This window comes from Anguilla rostrata, chromosome 15 (assembly GCF_018555375.3).
Source record: "Anguilla rostrata isolate EN2019 chromosome 15, ASM1855537v3, whole genome shotgun sequence".
NCBI classification, from domain to species: Eukaryota; Metazoa; Chordata; class Actinopteri; order Anguilliformes; family Anguillidae; genus Anguilla; species Anguilla rostrata.
The window spans coordinates 23,290,174-23,307,323 of NC_057947.1; the positions used below are offsets into that span (position 1 = coordinate 23,290,174).

A 17,150-nucleotide genomic window follows, 5' to 3' on the forward strand; every position below is an offset into this window, starting at 1 on the left:
CCACACAGCACGCCAAACACACCTGAACCCTATGGAACCCGCATGTTGTAGGCCCACTACGAGTAGTGGCAAGATTAAAATCCTTGCAAGATTAAAATCCTTGCCACACTAATCACTCTGCTCAAAAAAATGTATAAATAAAAATAACACGTCATGCAGCCTACTCATTTTCCCCACAGTAATGGGGGCCATGTTAGTGTGTTCTGTTCTGCCTCGCATTGACATGAGACACACAACAGGTGGCGCCACTGACCCGACTGGATATTATGCTGTAATCATCCTCATAGCCATTGCTCTGTCAGAAGGAAAGAAACACAAAGCCTCTAAATGGACATACACAATCTGGAATGTCAATCGTTACAAAAAATTAAATTACAAAAAACATAAACAAACAAATAAATAAATCCACTGTCTTGGCCTTCCATGCAAGCTTCTGACTGCACTCCCAGTTTGTAAAGCACAGAATGCGCAACGCATGCTAAAAACATCCAACTGTCCAAGTGCAGAATTCAATCTCACGCATTGCGCATTTGCCTGAGTTCTAAGAAACAAAACTCTCCAGTATATTCATTTGCAGTAAATAAAAGAAAAATGCACGAATGCAGTGTCGTAAGTGGAGAAAAAGGAAACAGAAAGAATGATAATTTTTTGCCATTACCAAACAATAGTAACAACTTAAAGGCTCGTTAGACCTAGTTGCTGCCATTGGTTTTTTTGTTGCGCAATGCTTTTTCCATTTCCTGTGAAAATACAACCTCGATATCATTACTGAAAGGTCGAAGGTTAAGCTGCCCTACGGGAGAAGTGAATGTGACAGTAATGGAGACTCTGGGCTGACCTACGGTGTGCACTCAAAAACGAGCAGACGTGCATTTAGGGACGGACGGCGAATGGAGAGCAAACGGAACTCGCTGTTAGTGTCACTCGTTAGGGCGCGACCGAAGCGCGTCACCGGGAGGCGACGGCTCGTTAGCGTGTGGCTACGTACGGCCCGGGAGTGCTTCTTTTTCTTTTTCTTTGACTTCTTGAGCGAATGAGTGGATCCCTGTGAGAGTAGGGGGGGGGGGACAGGGGCAGTGAGACGTGGGAAGAAAGAGACATGATAGATCCTCTATATTGGCAGGGCCCTTTGCCCTCGTGCAACAGTTCAGACAAGCGTTCACAAGCCACCAGCTACAGGCTCGCCGTCTACTTTCAGAAGGCCATTCAGGTTATCAGATGTCATTCTGGGCTGTTGACCCCAAGCCACCCTGTTTCACCAATCAGCTCTCACCACAAGAGAGCATCAAACTTCTGAACGTCATGAGCACCATTTAAACTTCTATGTCTGCACTCACACAAGGCAGCACACACACACACTTGCAAGCACACACTCCACGCGTGAAAATAGCAGACAGCGCAACCTCAGACATGCAAGATCCGGCGCAGCGTTTCCCAATCCTGACACTAGAGGGCGCCGTCTAAGGCGCAGGGCTATTTTCAGCCCGGAGGAGAGAGAAACCCTGCTTCCTCAGCACATTCTGACACAGCCACCGTGTTTTTCCATGATTTAAAAAAAACCCTCTCGCTCACAAAATAAACCTTTGCGCTTTGGAGCTGTAGCCAGTCAGAGAAAATTGAAGCTGGGCTTCTGTTTGCACTGGAACAGAGAGCTCAAGAGTCTGTTGAGGCCAGCACATTCTGACTGTGTGTGTGTGTGTTGCACTGCAACAAGCCCTTAGCGTCGATTTGTAGCAATGGCTCTGCCAGGTAGCGCCCAGCTGTAACTCAGAACCACTAAGTGCACTCTTTAATGCAACAGAGAACGCATCAAGCGTACCGGATTAACCGTGGACAGCAAGGCAAACCGTGGCCAATATGGCACTGCTCCCATGCTGCGCAGTCATTTCTCATTACTGCTGCTGGTGTTATGACGGGCCACTCAAGCGCTAACGCTGTGCTACATCCTACAGTCCAGCAGACACGCTCGCAGTCTCGTGTTCCAGCTCCTCTGAGGTTAGTAGCACACAATACAGAAAAGGAAGCAAACTGAGACTGGTCATGTATGATCATGTGGCTGTGGCTATATTTAATATAAACGCACACGCGCATAAAAGTGAGGATTATTACATTATTATATTACAGTAATGCGCTATTTTAAAGTGCTTTCAGTAGAAACCATACGTACAGCCTCTGTAATGGAGAACGTGACTGAAGCAGTGTTAGGACACACTCTCTTTTAACCCATATGATCATACAAGGCCACCGGGGGGTTAAACTGGTAAACGTCAGTCTGGGGGTCAAACTGGCTCTCCTATTCCACCCCACTGCCTCTTCAGCCCTTCTTACCCCAACGCTCGCCCCTCCGTAGGCTCCTGCCGGGTCCAGATCCGACTGTGCAGAGAAACGTCCAGGGGAAGTCAGGGAAGACCTGCCCTGCCCTGCCCTGCTCCACCCACCCCCATGAGAGCACCAGCACACCCAACTCTCAACCATCATCACTTAAGAAGCTACCAACACCTTAAGCACCACCACAGATTCTTCAGTCTAGCCAGACGGTCAGCTCCATGTTCTTAACACTGACAGCTGGTGCTGAGTTTGGTAAAGAGCAGAACATCTTTCGCCACGATAGAATATACACTAATTGTGGATGGAAGGAATGCAGGAGTGGACCATCTGTTTTGAATTATGAATCTGTTTCTCTGGGAAACAAAAGAAACACACAGCCCAATGAAAAAGCATACCTCTTATTTATAAATGGAAAGAGAAGCCATAAAGCTGTCACTCAGACTAGTCTATAGACTGCTTTCTTTGTAAGATGATGCCATTAAAAAGGTTTAGCGTGGTGGTCCTACATAAAAGGGAGGTGGAAATAAGACAAGAATAGGCCACGGGAAAAAAGGTTAAGCTTCATCAGTATCAGCTGGGTGGTCTGGATCAAAGAGGAATGCTCCACAGAGCACCTCATCTGAATTCATCACCACACACGTGGCCAAGTGGACCTCTTGAGAACCTCTTGAGAAGCAACACCACATTAATTCAGTTTTCATCACATTCTGTATATATTACCCCTCTACTGTGACATCACAACCACAACACAGTGAGACCTTGCTTTGCCAAAAAGATGTCAGCACAGCAGTGACCAATCAGGTGACAGCTACATGTTGTAATTGGAACAATTCCTAGCAGGATCTCAACATTTTGGGATCTCATCTATCATTTTGTGTAACAGTGCTCCCTGCTGTCATGCAGAAGGATACTTCATCTCGCCTCTCTCTATATAACTCACATTACACCTGCCATAACCGCATTGCTTCAGGGTAACATTATGTGGAACACTGTATGAAAATCCCTGTGCTGAAAGACCTCTACTTAACTAAATGTGATTAATTGACCAGTTGATTAAGTTGGCGTGTGAGTGACGAACTGAGACGCAGACATCCTGGTCTGTAGGGGGCACCGTTTCTTTTGAACAGCGAGTGGGAAGGAAGGAAGACTGAGATACTGACCCTTAAGCTGCCTCGGCTCCCCACTGACATCCGCTCTTCATCATCTGAGACCTGAGAAAACAAAAGGAGGGAGGGAGAGTGGGAGAGAGTGAGAGATCAGATACACAGCACAAGCAAATCAAAACCCCATGCCACTTTCCCCGACAACAGAAAAGCAATCACAATAATATAGTACATACTGTATGTGCTACAGTACATTGTATATCAATGGCACACACAGATCCAACATTGCTGGCAGGCACCTCCAGTTGCAAAATCAACAGCATGAAAGGTTGTCTGACAAGACAAACCACAGCATTCAAGAAACAATTGATGAGAAAAATCTAAATGGGCGGGATATTGGCAGAGCACCCCTGGGAAAAAATTTGACCTCCGCATATTAAAATATGCAAGTTCAGGAACGAAAAATGAAGAACTGTCTGGGAAAGAGAAAAGCAGTGACTGGCTAAAATCTGTGAGTCACTATAACAGCTCCACACACTTTGGGGTCAAGAAGCCGCCTGTCTGAAATCATTAGGACTGCTATCATTCTGGAGAACAGTGTGACTGAATAGTAAACTGGCAAATAGTCAATGGCTTAGGAACAATGAACCCTGCTGTGAGTGTGAGCCAGGGGGATGTACAGTAGATACATGTGTAACAGTCCTTCTAGCCTGCAGTACAGGATGTATTATTCTTGATGATTACAGAGAAGAAGCAGGCACAGTGAGCAGAGGGATAGTTACAAGGAAAAGGGGGAGAGAAAGACAGAGGGAGAGGGAAAGACTGGGGGAGAGCAGACAAGAGAAGTAGAGGAAGAGGATACCGACCGAGGTGTTTCTCCGTGAGTGGCGGGAGTACCTCTCACTGTCTTCCTGAAAGGCAGAGGGGAGAAAGGAGAAAGAGCAGGAAATCAGAGGTCAAAGGTAAAGAAACAGGAAACACTATTTCCACTGCCAGGTGCAGAAGCAAGCCAGTGAAATATTTGTAGAGGTCCTGTCCTGTAAAAAAACAAAAACAAACATGTTCCTGCTGGAACCATTCACCTCAGTTCATCAGTAAGAATGTGATTCAGTCATTCAGTTAATAAGAGAGTGAGTCTCTTTCAGTCAGTCAGAAAACAAGGCTGATTCTGTCAGTGAAAAAGAGTGACAGTCAGTCACTGGCAAAAACTGTCAGTTAGGAAAAGAGTAGAGTTATTCAGTTAGTGAATAAGGGTGAGTCAGTCAAAGAGGAATACTATGTTCCTAATGTTTGTCTCTCCAGTTTAATCTAAAAGCACACTATGCTATGCTTGCACAATTTCACTTTCATGTTGTTATTTGCACAAGTGGGAAAGCGGTAAAACAGGTAACTGTCAAAACATGTTTGTGAACTTGGGAACACAGGTGAACATTACAGAGCGTTCCTCTGCAGTCTCCAGAGCTTCAGACCGCGAATCACACGCCCAATAAGAGCCCTGTCTGTACATCATACCTGCTCTGGATTTTGATGACCTTCCAGCCTCACTGCCATTTCCATAAGCGCTGACCCACTTACAGAAAGTTCTGGATTACTGCCAGTACTTTCTTCAGTCTGAGACTGTAGCTTGATTATTCACATCTACCCGTTTTCACTTACTGATATGATGTGTGGCAATTCCATTATGCTATTAAGTGAATACACATACAAATAAACAAGAACAGGTCAAAACCTAGTATATGGCTGGACCGAACAGGCCGACCAATGGTGTAACTTCATCAGTCAGTCACTCAGTCACAGACATGCGCGGTGTAACTTCATCACTCACTCAGTCACAGACATTCACGTTTATAGGGCTGGCCTCGCTGTTGCGGTCCAGCCAAAAAGTGAAATTCCACATGGGAAAATCTCTGTGAAGTTACCCGTCTGGCGTGGAGATCACAAGATGACAACGTATCCAACTCCGCCTCCACTCAACCAAAGATGAAAGTTCAACTCACAAAATCACAGGGTAAATATGGTACTTTAACTACAATGTCAAATGTTTTCACGTCTGGGAAATAAATATATTTAAATTTGGAGACTAGTTGGGGGGAGGATTTTTTTTTTCTATTTCAAATGTGGTGACCCCAATTACCCCTTGTGTCCCTCTGCGAGGTGAAAATCCTAAGATTACATCAGCAAGGGAACAGCAGAGCAGCTGCCTGACTCTCCCAAAAAGAATCTGCTGCCTGTTCTGTCCTGGGACCCCCAGCCTCATTACAGGTGCTGAGCGACAGCAGCACTCGGGATGTTTAAAAATGGCCACCAGTAGAGGACCGAACTGAGGCAAGAGCCAGGCTGCAGCACAGACTGTACAGACTCACTAGATACTCAACTCATGCGTTTCCTGTCCTCTGGGGCCGGTAACAGGAGGCTCTAGTGCTATGCTACAGTACAGAACATCCAGTGCCACTGATATACTTGGTCACGCCCCTTAATTATCAGAAGAATTTTTGTCGAAATAGAATTTCTTGGTTTTAATTTTAATAATTTAAATAGTTATGATATATACATTAAGAACAAAATTTTACCCTAAAACTTGAACTGTGGGCACATGTGCCCAGTTTATTATTTTCCAGGTTCCAAATTTTAAAAAGTGGCATACATGCTAATTGTGTGGCTTAATGAACACGGTAAATGCAAGGAAAAGGTGACTGCATGGGGATTTTAAGAATACGGAGCTGAGAATCTGATATGCCTGCAGAATCGGCGGCTACGTGCTCCTCCTGGTGTTCCTGGTAAAGGGCACGTGTCAGATGAACCCTTGTGGATCCACAATATTCCCTGGAATGCCAGTCATCTGTCAGGATGGTAACAGTTCATTATGGCATGCTTTTACACATAAAAAGCACAAACTCACAAACACTCCCATGCAGGTCCAACTATAGCATTCAACACCAAAGTGTAATAAATAAATAAAAAACAAATAAAGAATAAAGAGCTGAATATCATTGGGCACATGACATGCACAAGGCCACATGCCACAAAAAAAATAAAAATAAAATAAATTCTCCATGAGTCCCAGTGTGTTAATTTCGTTTGATACAGGGTGAATATGAGGTATACCGGCAACCCTGTGCAATGTTTTTTTTATTGTCCACTGTTTTAAATATTTTCTTATATTGTCCATTGTGACCCTTCTGGTCAGTGCAGATTGAGAATTTTAAAAAGTATTAAAATACATTTCTGGTGAGTGATATATTTCACACTAAAAGTCATGTTAGGTAAAACTGGAAAGTGTGCAGAGCATGCTATCAGCACAGCACCATAAAACAGCTTTCACCCTTATCAAAATGACTCATGCTTTTCCACACACAAAAGCATGCGGCTGCCGCCCCGGCCGTACCATCCACTGCTCAATGTCACCCCATTTGTTGTCCAGGCCGTAGTATTTCTGGTGGTGGTGACGGAAGAAGAAGAGAGGGAAGAAAGTAGAAAGATTTGAGGAAACAGTAGTGAGCGAGGCGAGGAGTTTGTCTCGGCCTTTCTCTCAAATGCTAACTTTTTTTTCAGAGGTGTGTTCTTGGGCCTGTGGGAAAAATGTTGAGCTCTGGCAAGGCCTGGCCCTGGTTCTGTTAAGAGGTTTAGGTGACCAGTGGCACAGGTTTCATAGCTTATACCTGACTGAGGTTTGGATACCAGAGTCACCGGTGAGGGTGGACATCCCAAAATTGTGCTCAACAATAAGCAGTGTGAGAAAGCCAGAGAGGAGAGAGAGAGGCCTACCTTCTGGACCTGATAGATCTACACATCACAGCAGGGATCAGGAGACAGGGATGGGCAGCGGAAGGAGATATGGAGAGAGTGAAGGTAGCAGCGAAAGAGAGAGAAACAGGGAGAGTTCTGATTAGAGCAGGGAACAGAAAACAGATCTTGCACAGTGAAATGCAGGAGAGTGGAATGTGATATAAACCCACAGAGCAAGGAGTCCTGAAGTTTCAGCGGAACATGTGACCAGGTTGCCAGGGCAACCGGAATTCTTTCCATTGCTCCTTTGATTCCGTTTGCTGTCCGGCAGCCAATCACGCGGCCCCTGTCGCCGTGTCACCTGGTTGTGCCGGTTTTCATGTCACCTGTGCCAGTTCACTTCTCTGTTAAAGGCTTCTTCTCCAATTTCCCCAGTATTTGCATTCAACCTCATTTTACAAGTTTTTTATGTTCTTTCTAAATCATGGTACTTAATGTGGTTTCTGTTATGGCACCTAACATTGAGGCATTACAAGCCACTCTACGTATCTTATGAATGAAGATCTAGTCTAATGAATGACTTCACTATTGTGCCTTACAATGACAAAATTATGAAATGGCCTCATCGACTTGTTAGCGTCTAAAATGCCAAATGAATAGGTGACCTTCACACTCATGATTTTAATGCCTTTCTGGAACACTACATTTGCCAAATTATGAATACATATTTAGGTTTCTCTCTGCCTCAAAAAGTACCTGTCTTCGGCATTTACTGTAGGCTAATTCACAATTGCATTTTTTGGATATTAACTATTAAACATAAAAGGGCCTTTAGGAGGTATTCAGCGAACTCTGTTATATTCTAAGTTAAGTAAGACGTGTGAGTGTCATGAGAGGTGTTCACTGGTCCCAGATCAGATGGGATCAGGGGACCACTTCAGAACTGCTGCTTCTGTAACCCTGGTGACATATTCTACACATGGATACTTGCATGAAGGGGAAAAAACTAAAAATTAAATGAGACAAATCTGAACTGCTGAAATTTAAGAGTGAAAATCATGGGGTTCCGTTCATTCATAAAGAATGATCACTGAATTTACTGATAGCTCAGACGACAAAGGTAAACAAAGTCAACATGAACTCAACACTCCAGATGGAATTACTGTCAGAAATACAATAGGTATAATAATGAAAATAACAAGACGGGAGCCAACTGAAAAATGCGATTACTGGCACAGATATCAGTGCCGATCGATGTTAGTCTAGACAGCTGCTTAAACATGCTGTACTGTATTTTCGTCCTATGGTTGCATCAGACATGGTTGTCTTTAACTGCTAGCCATGCACAGCTGAAGTAAAACATCAGGAAAGTCACGTTTTACAGGAAGAAAAATCGCTTTCTGGTTTATTCCAGGGTTATTAAAAGAGACCAGAATATCACATAACCACTTACATGTGCCAAGACGGAACCAAACAGAACTCCATTAATTTTCATGGAATCGTTTTGTTCCCGTTTGACACCGGTAAGTAGACACTTTACTGCCTGCATCGACCCCAGTTTAATAACAGGAGCATATTTGGCACCAGAGCTCCAAATCTGTCATCCCAGTAACAGCGCCGATATAATAAAACTGGGCTCCTACAGTAGAGAGTACTCCCTCAAATGAACCATATCTGATACATTTCCCATAATGAAACCAGGCCAGGAAAGAACACGCGGTACCGCAAATGTGCTGGGTCAAATGCGCCACCCCAGGCTGGGCGGTGCGCCAGTGGACGGGACACAAAGGGGCACGCAAACACCACCTGGGAGCGAGGAAGTGTGTTCCAGTTCGGGCAGTAATGACCGCCTTCCTGAGCTCTCAACACCAGACCCGTCTCGGAGAGCGGGGGGAGAAGGGCGGGCGACAGAGGCTCCGCTCAGTGCCGTTTCCATAGCGCGACAGAGCCGGACCAGCCAGCATAGGAGACGCCGCACGTACCGCCCCACCCCAGGCCCCGCCCTTTCCTGTGCACCGCCAGCCTTCCTCCGCAGGGCAAACACACTCGGGAAGCACTGATTCTTAGACCCTGAATGGCTCTGTTTGGTTTTAGTGCCCAACATCCTCTCCTGTTATCAGCTGTCAACGAGCGCAGAAAGCTCTTGATTTGCGTGTTTGTGATGTACCCGAGTCCACTGTTTTGGCTCGAGACATGTAGCGTCTGAAGAATAAGTACTTCCTGCTTAATCAGGAAAGAAAAATCTGAAAAACACACACCCCTGCTAACTTTAGCTGCCTCAGGCTGGATATTCTCCCACTCCACAGGGGGAAAGGGTGGAGAAAATGCACCAAAACAAAGGCGGTGTCCAAAGGGGACATCCGGTCCGCTCTGATCGAAAGCCTCGCCACCCTGCCCCTCCCCCTCCTGGCACCATCCATTTTCTCATTTAGCTCTGTATGCTAGCCTGGCCCGGTCTATTTTCTCATTTAGCTCTGTATGCTAGCCTGGCCCAGTCTATTTTCTCATTTAGCTCTGTACGCTAGCCTGGCCCCGTCCATTTTCTAATTTAGGGGCGACATAGCTCAGTAGGTAAGAGCGGTAAGAGCGGTTGTCTAGCAGTCGGAGGGTTGCCGGTTCAAACCCCGCCCTGGGCGTGTTGAAGTATCCTTGAGCAAGACACCTAACCCCTAACTGCTCTGGCGAATGAGAGGCATCAATTGTAAAGCGCTTTGGATAAAAGCGCTATATAAATGCAGTCCATTTACCATTTAGCACCGTATGCTAGCCTGGCCCCATGCACCGCCACTCCACTTTGCAATGTTTCTTATTCAGTGTTAGCTGTCATGTTCTTACGGTAACATTGCCCAGCCTCGTCAGAATACTGGTTTAAATTCATCAAATTACACAATTGTCTTCAGATACTTTTCAAATATAGCATGCAATATCAGCTCTGTCAGCCCCTCTGGATTAGGGTCTGCAAAAGAAAACTAATAACAATCATAATTTTGACAGTAATCCTTTGTCTCAATCATCTCCAGTACCATTTAGCTCTAGCTCCCAAGCAATATTGCATGTGTATCTCCTTCTCATTTGTAAATCATCTCTGTTATTTGCCACAGTGACATGGCAGTTTTGTGACAGTTCTGCCCTGCAGGATTCCACACTGAATAAAATGTGATGCAGACCAATAGAACAGGAAGAGAAACGCCCTCCGAGCTATCAGGAATGTCCTCTAATTTAATCTCACATTTTATGCGTATTAAATTCTTTTAGAGCAGCACCTGTTTTCCCATGAGAGGACCTGCATGTCTGCGGTCCAGAGCAAGTCTGCTACGGGCTGACAGGCCTAGGGTGATGTGGCGATGCGACGGGTTCGGTAAATGGTACGGCGCGGCAGTAACGGTGGTGCTGGTGGCCAGCGGTCCGGTCCGACTCACCGATGGCGGCGGGTCCGACGGCGGTATCGGCGCCCGCTGATCTCCGAGGCCCCGCTGTTCTCACCCTGCCTCCGCCGGCGGGACTGTGCCCGCTGCCCCGTCTGCGTCCCGTTTATAAACCCGCTTCTCCCTGGCACTGCCCCGCCCTCCCTCCGCCCAATCTCCATTAATCCCGATTTGCCGTCCGACCGATGCGTTTTCTGCTGACCCTGAATCTGCGAGCGCCTTCGCTGCGCTGTCCCTGTCGCCGATGGCGACGCCCGCTTCGCTTTGCCCTGCCGGTCGTCCGCTCACCGGCCGCAGGTGGCCGGCTAACCCCGTCTCAGATTTACGGCTCTAGTTCTGCGAAAGCTCCTTCGCTGCAGATCGCTGACCGTGTCCAGAGCGGTTCCTGACCCACCCCCCCAAATGACCGCAGTCAACCGCAGTCTCACCACCGCGCCCTCTCTCAGATTCAGCCATCTCACCCCAGACTCCTCTGCTGTTCCTAAAGTCAGAATCCCACTGTTCCCAATCCAACATGGTTAAACAGGGCTCTTTGTTCATCCAGCCTTTCTCTTATTTTCTGCCACAGGTGTGCACGTTTGATAAATGAAAAACAATGCCCAGGGTCATTTGAAATACTGGAGGTTGATAAAATTTGAAAACACTTCTGCAGATCCAGGAGAATTTCCAATGAAACTTCTCACTAACCAAAGACATAATCATATGAAATAATAATTTTCTTCTGAAGTGTGAGTAACCTGCAGGGATTTAAAATAATTATTTCACCCTGGCTTTATTAAAAGTACTAGATACAGCATTAACCCCCTGTATTCCACTGTTCTGCCACCAGAGGAGCTGTGGGACTCAAGATCACTTTCCAGTGTATGCAGTATGACCACAGAAGAAGAAATAGCACCATGTTGCCCAGTAACCTTTACCCTCTCACACAGTGAGAGCGCTGATAATAAACAGCTCTAAGCTTGTGCTGTAAGACAGGGAAAATGACCCACTGTCGCTCAACTACAGTAGCTACCATGATAAAAATCATTATAGCACATTATATAAGTGCTCAATATAGACTACAGTGCTTAATAATAACATGCACTTTGAGGCGGTCTCAATATTGGCATAACACAGACATGTTTCATGTTCACAAAGTTGAAAAACAAAATCAACTTAATATTATAATGCCGTTATTTTATGCATATTTGAAACAAGAAAACTGTTATGCGCTGCATGGTAGAAAAAAAAATACCCTCTAGAAATTCATCACCATTTAAATATTGAAATATTGCACATACAGAACAACTGACAGGATGAACAAGTATGAAAGCTCTTTGCATGAAAATGACAGGTGATTTCCTGTGGGTAAAATTAGCAAGAGAGTGTGAGATTAGCTCACCTAACCTCAAATGACAGTCAAATTACTTAGTGATTTGGCAAAAACCAGAAACCCAAACTAGCAACACACACAACTATCTGCATTTTTGATGAACAGAACTATATAAATACAACCACACACACACACTTCCTGTCCATTAAACAAAGGTCACTCTTAGAAGCATATTTAACCAAAAGTTTGAATATCTCTTGTCCTGCAACATCCAAAACACCTTCCCCCTCCCCCAGACTTTGCCCACCTTCCTCAGCAGTGGGGCACCGGGGTGGCCCCCCTGTTGGGCCCCCCTGCCTACCAGACGCCTCCCGGCCGTCCCGCCAGCTCAGGCCGACCCCCAGGTTTCCATGACTCCCCGCTTAACTGCGCCTCCACCGAGGGCGAACGCTTCACGGTCCGAGGTTACCATCCACAAAGATCTCGGCCGAAAGAAAGGTTCTCCGCGGTCCTGCTTCCAGCAACAGCCCTTCCTCCTCTCCCACCCTGCACAGTCCTCTTCGTACCCGTGGTTGTAACCGACCCCCCCACCCACGGTCCTGTCTGGACACTTCCCCAGCACCCCAGTGCCCCGATCCGGCCCTGTGCTCTTCAGAAGCAGGAGAACAGAAGCAGGGACATGGTCTCCATCTCGCCCCGTTACAGCAGAGAGAAAGAGAAGGAAAGGAACAACCCAGACCGGCTCAAAACAGCCCCATAATCCACTTTAGGATTTGCCTGGAGACTTAAAGCTGCATGGCCACTCTGAATAATCCGCAGCACGTGCATGTCAGTGCGTATGTGAGATATGCCCGTGTGCATGTTCGAGGGATACACATTTGTGTGTGTGTGTGTGTGTGTGTGTGTGTGCGTCTGCTCATGCTTAGGTAAATGTGTGTGTGTGTGTGTGTGTGAGTGTGTGTGTGTGTGTGTCCATGCGAGCATGCTCGTGTGCACGTAACATAAGGCCTTAATGCAGGATACTTTTTCCATTAAAGGTGATATGGCTGCAGATACAGCAGTGTCAGAGACCGTAAGACTGCAGCTGCAAGGAGAGAGCAGCAGACTCAGGTGGAAAACAGAGGAGCTAAATCACAAGGCCGGTGCACAGCCACCTCCACCTGCCTGCAGCCGGACGCTGAATCAGACCTGCACTGAGCACTGTGGGGTTTTAAATCTGTTAGAGAGGGCCTGCTGGAGTCAGCACAACCCAAGCATTTTCTTATATCTTTTGTAACAGCAGTAAGTTAACTGCAAACACTGTGTCTCATCCTGGAAGGCAAGATTAATTACGTGACCCTTGAGCCTATGGCTGCCCATCTCACAGGTAATGGGAAAGAGCTTTGTGGGGCCACTAGTGGTACAATCAACCAATCAGAATGCTTGACACCAGAGACAGACACAGCATGATATGCGGTCGCTCACAGGGGGTATATGAGCTTCTGAACCCAGGGCTGCACTTCTTCAAATGCAAGTTGCATTTGGATTTGCAGGGCTCTAGTCAGCATGTTTTTTTTTGTTTTGTTTTTTACAAATAGTGGACATAGTGGACATTTACTTAGGAGGGTGAAGTGTTCTTAGGAAGTTGTACGTTATATTGTGCGATATATCTATTCTCACTTACTTGCAGTTTAAGGTTTGAAATGCTGAAATAGAAAAAAAAAGAAGCAGAACGAAAAAGGATACTGGGTCACAAAATGGACATGCGACAGCCTGGCACCGAACAGAAGCAAAAACAATAACAACCAAAAAGGACTGGGACTACCATAAAAACCACAGAGCACTGACAGATAGCCTGACTGCTTCATCCCGTCAAAGGCAGACTTAGCAGAGCCCTGAAACCCAAACACAGCGATTACGGAGCGACTGCCACTCAGGACAGACAAAAGCTGGGCTGGTGGGGGGGGGTGGGGGGTAGGGCTAAGACCGACGCCACCCGCTTTCCACAAGCTAAATCCCCACACATCCTCCAGGGGAACCTCCGTCCCCCCCAAACGAGGGAAGAGTGGGCTTAGTGGGGCTTATGGGATTGTGTCGCTCTTGTGCCAGAAATGGGCTGTCATGTCTCGCAGACGGTTGTGTGGAGGAGGGAAATGAGAGCTGTTTTTGTAGGACTTTATCTGTAATTGAACAAGCCCATTCATCTAAACGGGCGTTGGTTAGGCCCCTAAGGGACACCACCCCCCCTTCACGCCCCACTAATTCAACAGCCCTTCACTAAGAACCACGTTCAAAGCCCGTACTACTATATGAGGTAGCATCAGATGTGACAGATAGTAAGGACCTTTTCTCTGGTTTATCAGAAGCTCTTATACACTGTCACAGTGACGAAAAGAATGAAAAGTCCAAAAAAAAGTCACATACGAGAGTGGCAGGCTCAATTCTACATGGAGCACTTAACCCAAGGAACTGCCCTTTATATCCAGATAATACGTGACGGTATGTAAGGTTCTGTGGGTGCCTGCTATGCAAATAAAAAATATATAATATAAATAGTATGAGTCACAGGGTCTGTCCAATCTTTCAGTCAGCAATCACGTATGTTAATGCATATGTTCTAAAAGCAAAACAAAAATATAATCAAACAGAAATGTTACATTTGAGCTGATGCCAATGCTTCTCTTTCGTGTTTTAACTGATTAGGCTGCCTCAGGAATTCAGGGGAACGCGAGGAGAGGAGTCTTTAAAGAGAACGTTCTTTGACACCATGGTGCTAGCATTAGCCTAGCCTAGCTGCTGTCCTGTTCAGTGGCGTGTTGCTATGAACCCGACTGCAGTCGACTGAGCATCTGGGACAGAATCTTGGTATAGTGAGGATTGTTTATCGTAGACGATCTGGGGTTGGGGGCGGGGGGGGGGAGGGCGCCCCTGCATCGTACCGCAGGGTCGGTTTAGCTGATTATTAAAGCCGAACCCAAAGCAACCTGGCGCTACGCTAATCCGGCTCACCTCCTGCACCCCTGCCACTGCGCTTTGATCTGCTGTTATCTGCCGTTTGGGCAGTGTGGCGGAAACGTGGTGCGTACAGCGCAGATGGGTTAATGACAGTAAACAGCCCCTCTGGCGCAACATGAAAGGCTCGTGGATTCAGAATGGAACTCCCTGTTCAAAGGGAATACCTTAATCCTTCATCATGAGCACAGTCTCGCGACTAGCTGCCACACACACACACACACACACACACACACACACAGTCATTTCCTGGGAACTACAGAAGGTGTACCTTACCCAGGCACATAATAAAGGATCCTTATCAGTCTTAACCAAACTTACCATGCCGGTCCTGCAGACTCCACAGTTCTGTACAGTGTACGCTGGGGACTATCATGCTTTGAAACAATGCAGCCTCCCCACCCCACCCCCCACCTGATAGCCAACGGTATACTCTTGCCAGACATCATCATTGACCAGCTGCCCATATCAAAATTGCGAGAGTGCAGGTCTGAAACAAGACAGGGTTCCTTTGCTTAGCTTATCAGCAATCAGTGTGAATAGACTTGTCTGAATAGACTTCATCACACATACAGTTTGGCGTCAAAGCCACCGGTATGTGTGAAGAATGAAAAGGCGAATTTATTACCGCAACATTAAGCGAAACTTTTAAGCGAAACATTTTTCAGAATCCAAGACATGATACAGTATTGAGAAGACTGCAGATAACGATTCAAGTACTCCAAGCACCCTGAGTCTGATATAACCATCTGTGTGCGTGAGGCCTCCATTTCAGATGCGCTCACACACACACATGCCATGACTGGGTTTCTCTAGTCCTTCATTTGAGTGACAACGTCAACACAGTATGACATGCACAAGCGTATTTGGTGTGCAACTCTTGTCTAAATATTGACCAGAGGCAAGCTGAACTTGGCCCAAGAGACCAGTGATTGCTGCCCGGGTCTATGTATAGCCCAGTTTGAATTCCTGCTGTTCCTCTGGACCAGAGCCAGAGATGGCAAAGCCCCTTCTTCTAATAGGCATGGAACTGGCTTCAGAAGAGCTTCAGATCACTTATCCCCTGCACAGATGAGGCCGTAGAGGGGAAACTCGGGTATGTTTGTATTGAGGTCAGAGTTTCCCCCAGAAATAGTTTTAGGGTAGGTGCTGACCTGAGATACTTCACCCGCTCCCCCCCCCCCCCCCTCAGTTGATTCCAAATAATTATTTTCTTGTTTATTTAACTGATGTGGTCTTCTTAAATATTAATTATTTATGACAAGACAGCAGTGGAAAATATTCATCTAGGTGGGTATTACTGTGTCATATTTCAAAAAGTTCATCCCTTGACATTCCAATGGCACATGAGTGATAGCATGCTGCAGGGACCCCATGCGCTGCTGTTAGATACTGGATTCTAATGCAGTAATCAGGCTGGCAACTGGTCGCAAAATTAAGTGTTTCAAAGACGGCGAGTCACCGTTGAGTCATAAACTTGTTTTTTAATCTTTCATAACAGAATGCTGCAAGTGCCTCTTACTGTGTTTTTCCTTAACGTCAGGTGAGGTGTTGGGTAATTTAGGGGGGGCGCACAGCCTCTCCTATAAAGCACTGGGGGAAATGCTGGAGATGTGCTTCGGACCAGTGAGTGTGAGTGTGAGTGTGCGTGTGTGTGTGTGTGTGTGTGTGTGTGTGTGAGTGTGTGTGGTGGTGGTGAGTGTGGTAGTGTGTGGGGTGTGGGAGTGCGTGTGTGGTGTGGTGTCGTATGTGTATACCTCTTTCTGTTGTCTCTCCAGCTCCTTCATGCGGATCTCTCGAGCCTCTGCCCGTGCCGCTCTCTTAGCTGCGAGCCTCGCCTCAGCCTGAGAGAGAGAGAGAGAGAAAGAGAGAGAGAGAGAGAGAGAGAGAGAGATCAGATTGACATTCACAGACCACTGCCATGTTACACCAGCAGCGTCAGCACCAGTCTGAACTGCTCTTACAGCCCACAGTCCTAGGTCACCCAACCTGACACTTCCACACTGAGCTTCTGGTCAACAGAACAACCTCACAACCTCTGCAACCGACTTCCTGCGACTGCTAATCAACCAATTTACCACCCAAACCACCCAATGACAGCACTGCCAGTAACCACAATGAACTGAATGCCCGTTGAGGAGGACTCCCTTAAAACTCCACTAATAAAAGACGTATTTTTAAATAAAAAAAGCAAAGAAAAAAACAGAGTAAGCAGATCTTCAGTAACCAAAGTGTTACTGCCTAATTAAGTGGGCTCAGTGCCTA

General features: G+C 46.4%; 1 protein-coding gene across 38 annotated transcripts in view; it reads right to left on the reverse strand.

Moving 5' to 3' along the window:
- lrrfip1a (leucine rich repeat (in FLII) interacting protein 1a) overlaps nt 1-17,150 on the reverse strand; it is a 57,513-nt gene that overhangs the window by 21,671 nt on the left and 18,692 nt on the right. For 13 of the 38 annotated variants that reach the window (XM_064310415.1, XM_064310416.1, XM_064310376.1 and 10 more), the window contains exons 2-9: nt 16,643-16,729; nt 7,197-7,214; nt 6,817-6,864; nt 4,298-4,342; nt 3,489-3,539; nt 2,329-2,373; nt 989-1,045; nt 254-295 (exon numbers count right to left, since the gene is read on the reverse strand). In XM_064310415.1, the coding sequence (XP_064166485.1) occupies nt 254-295; nt 989-1,045; nt 2,329-2,373; nt 3,489-3,539; nt 4,298-4,342; nt 6,817-6,864; nt 7,197-7,214; nt 16,643-16,729 (393 nt within the window). Of the gene's footprint in view, nt 1-253; nt 296-988; nt 1,046-2,328; nt 2,374-3,488; nt 3,540-4,297; nt 4,343-6,816; nt 6,865-7,196; nt 7,215-12,201; nt 12,481-16,642; nt 16,730-17,150 lie in introns of those variants that run through there. The other 25 variants (XM_064310417.1, XM_064310396.1, XM_064310402.1 and 22 more) reach the window with 14 other exon arrangements.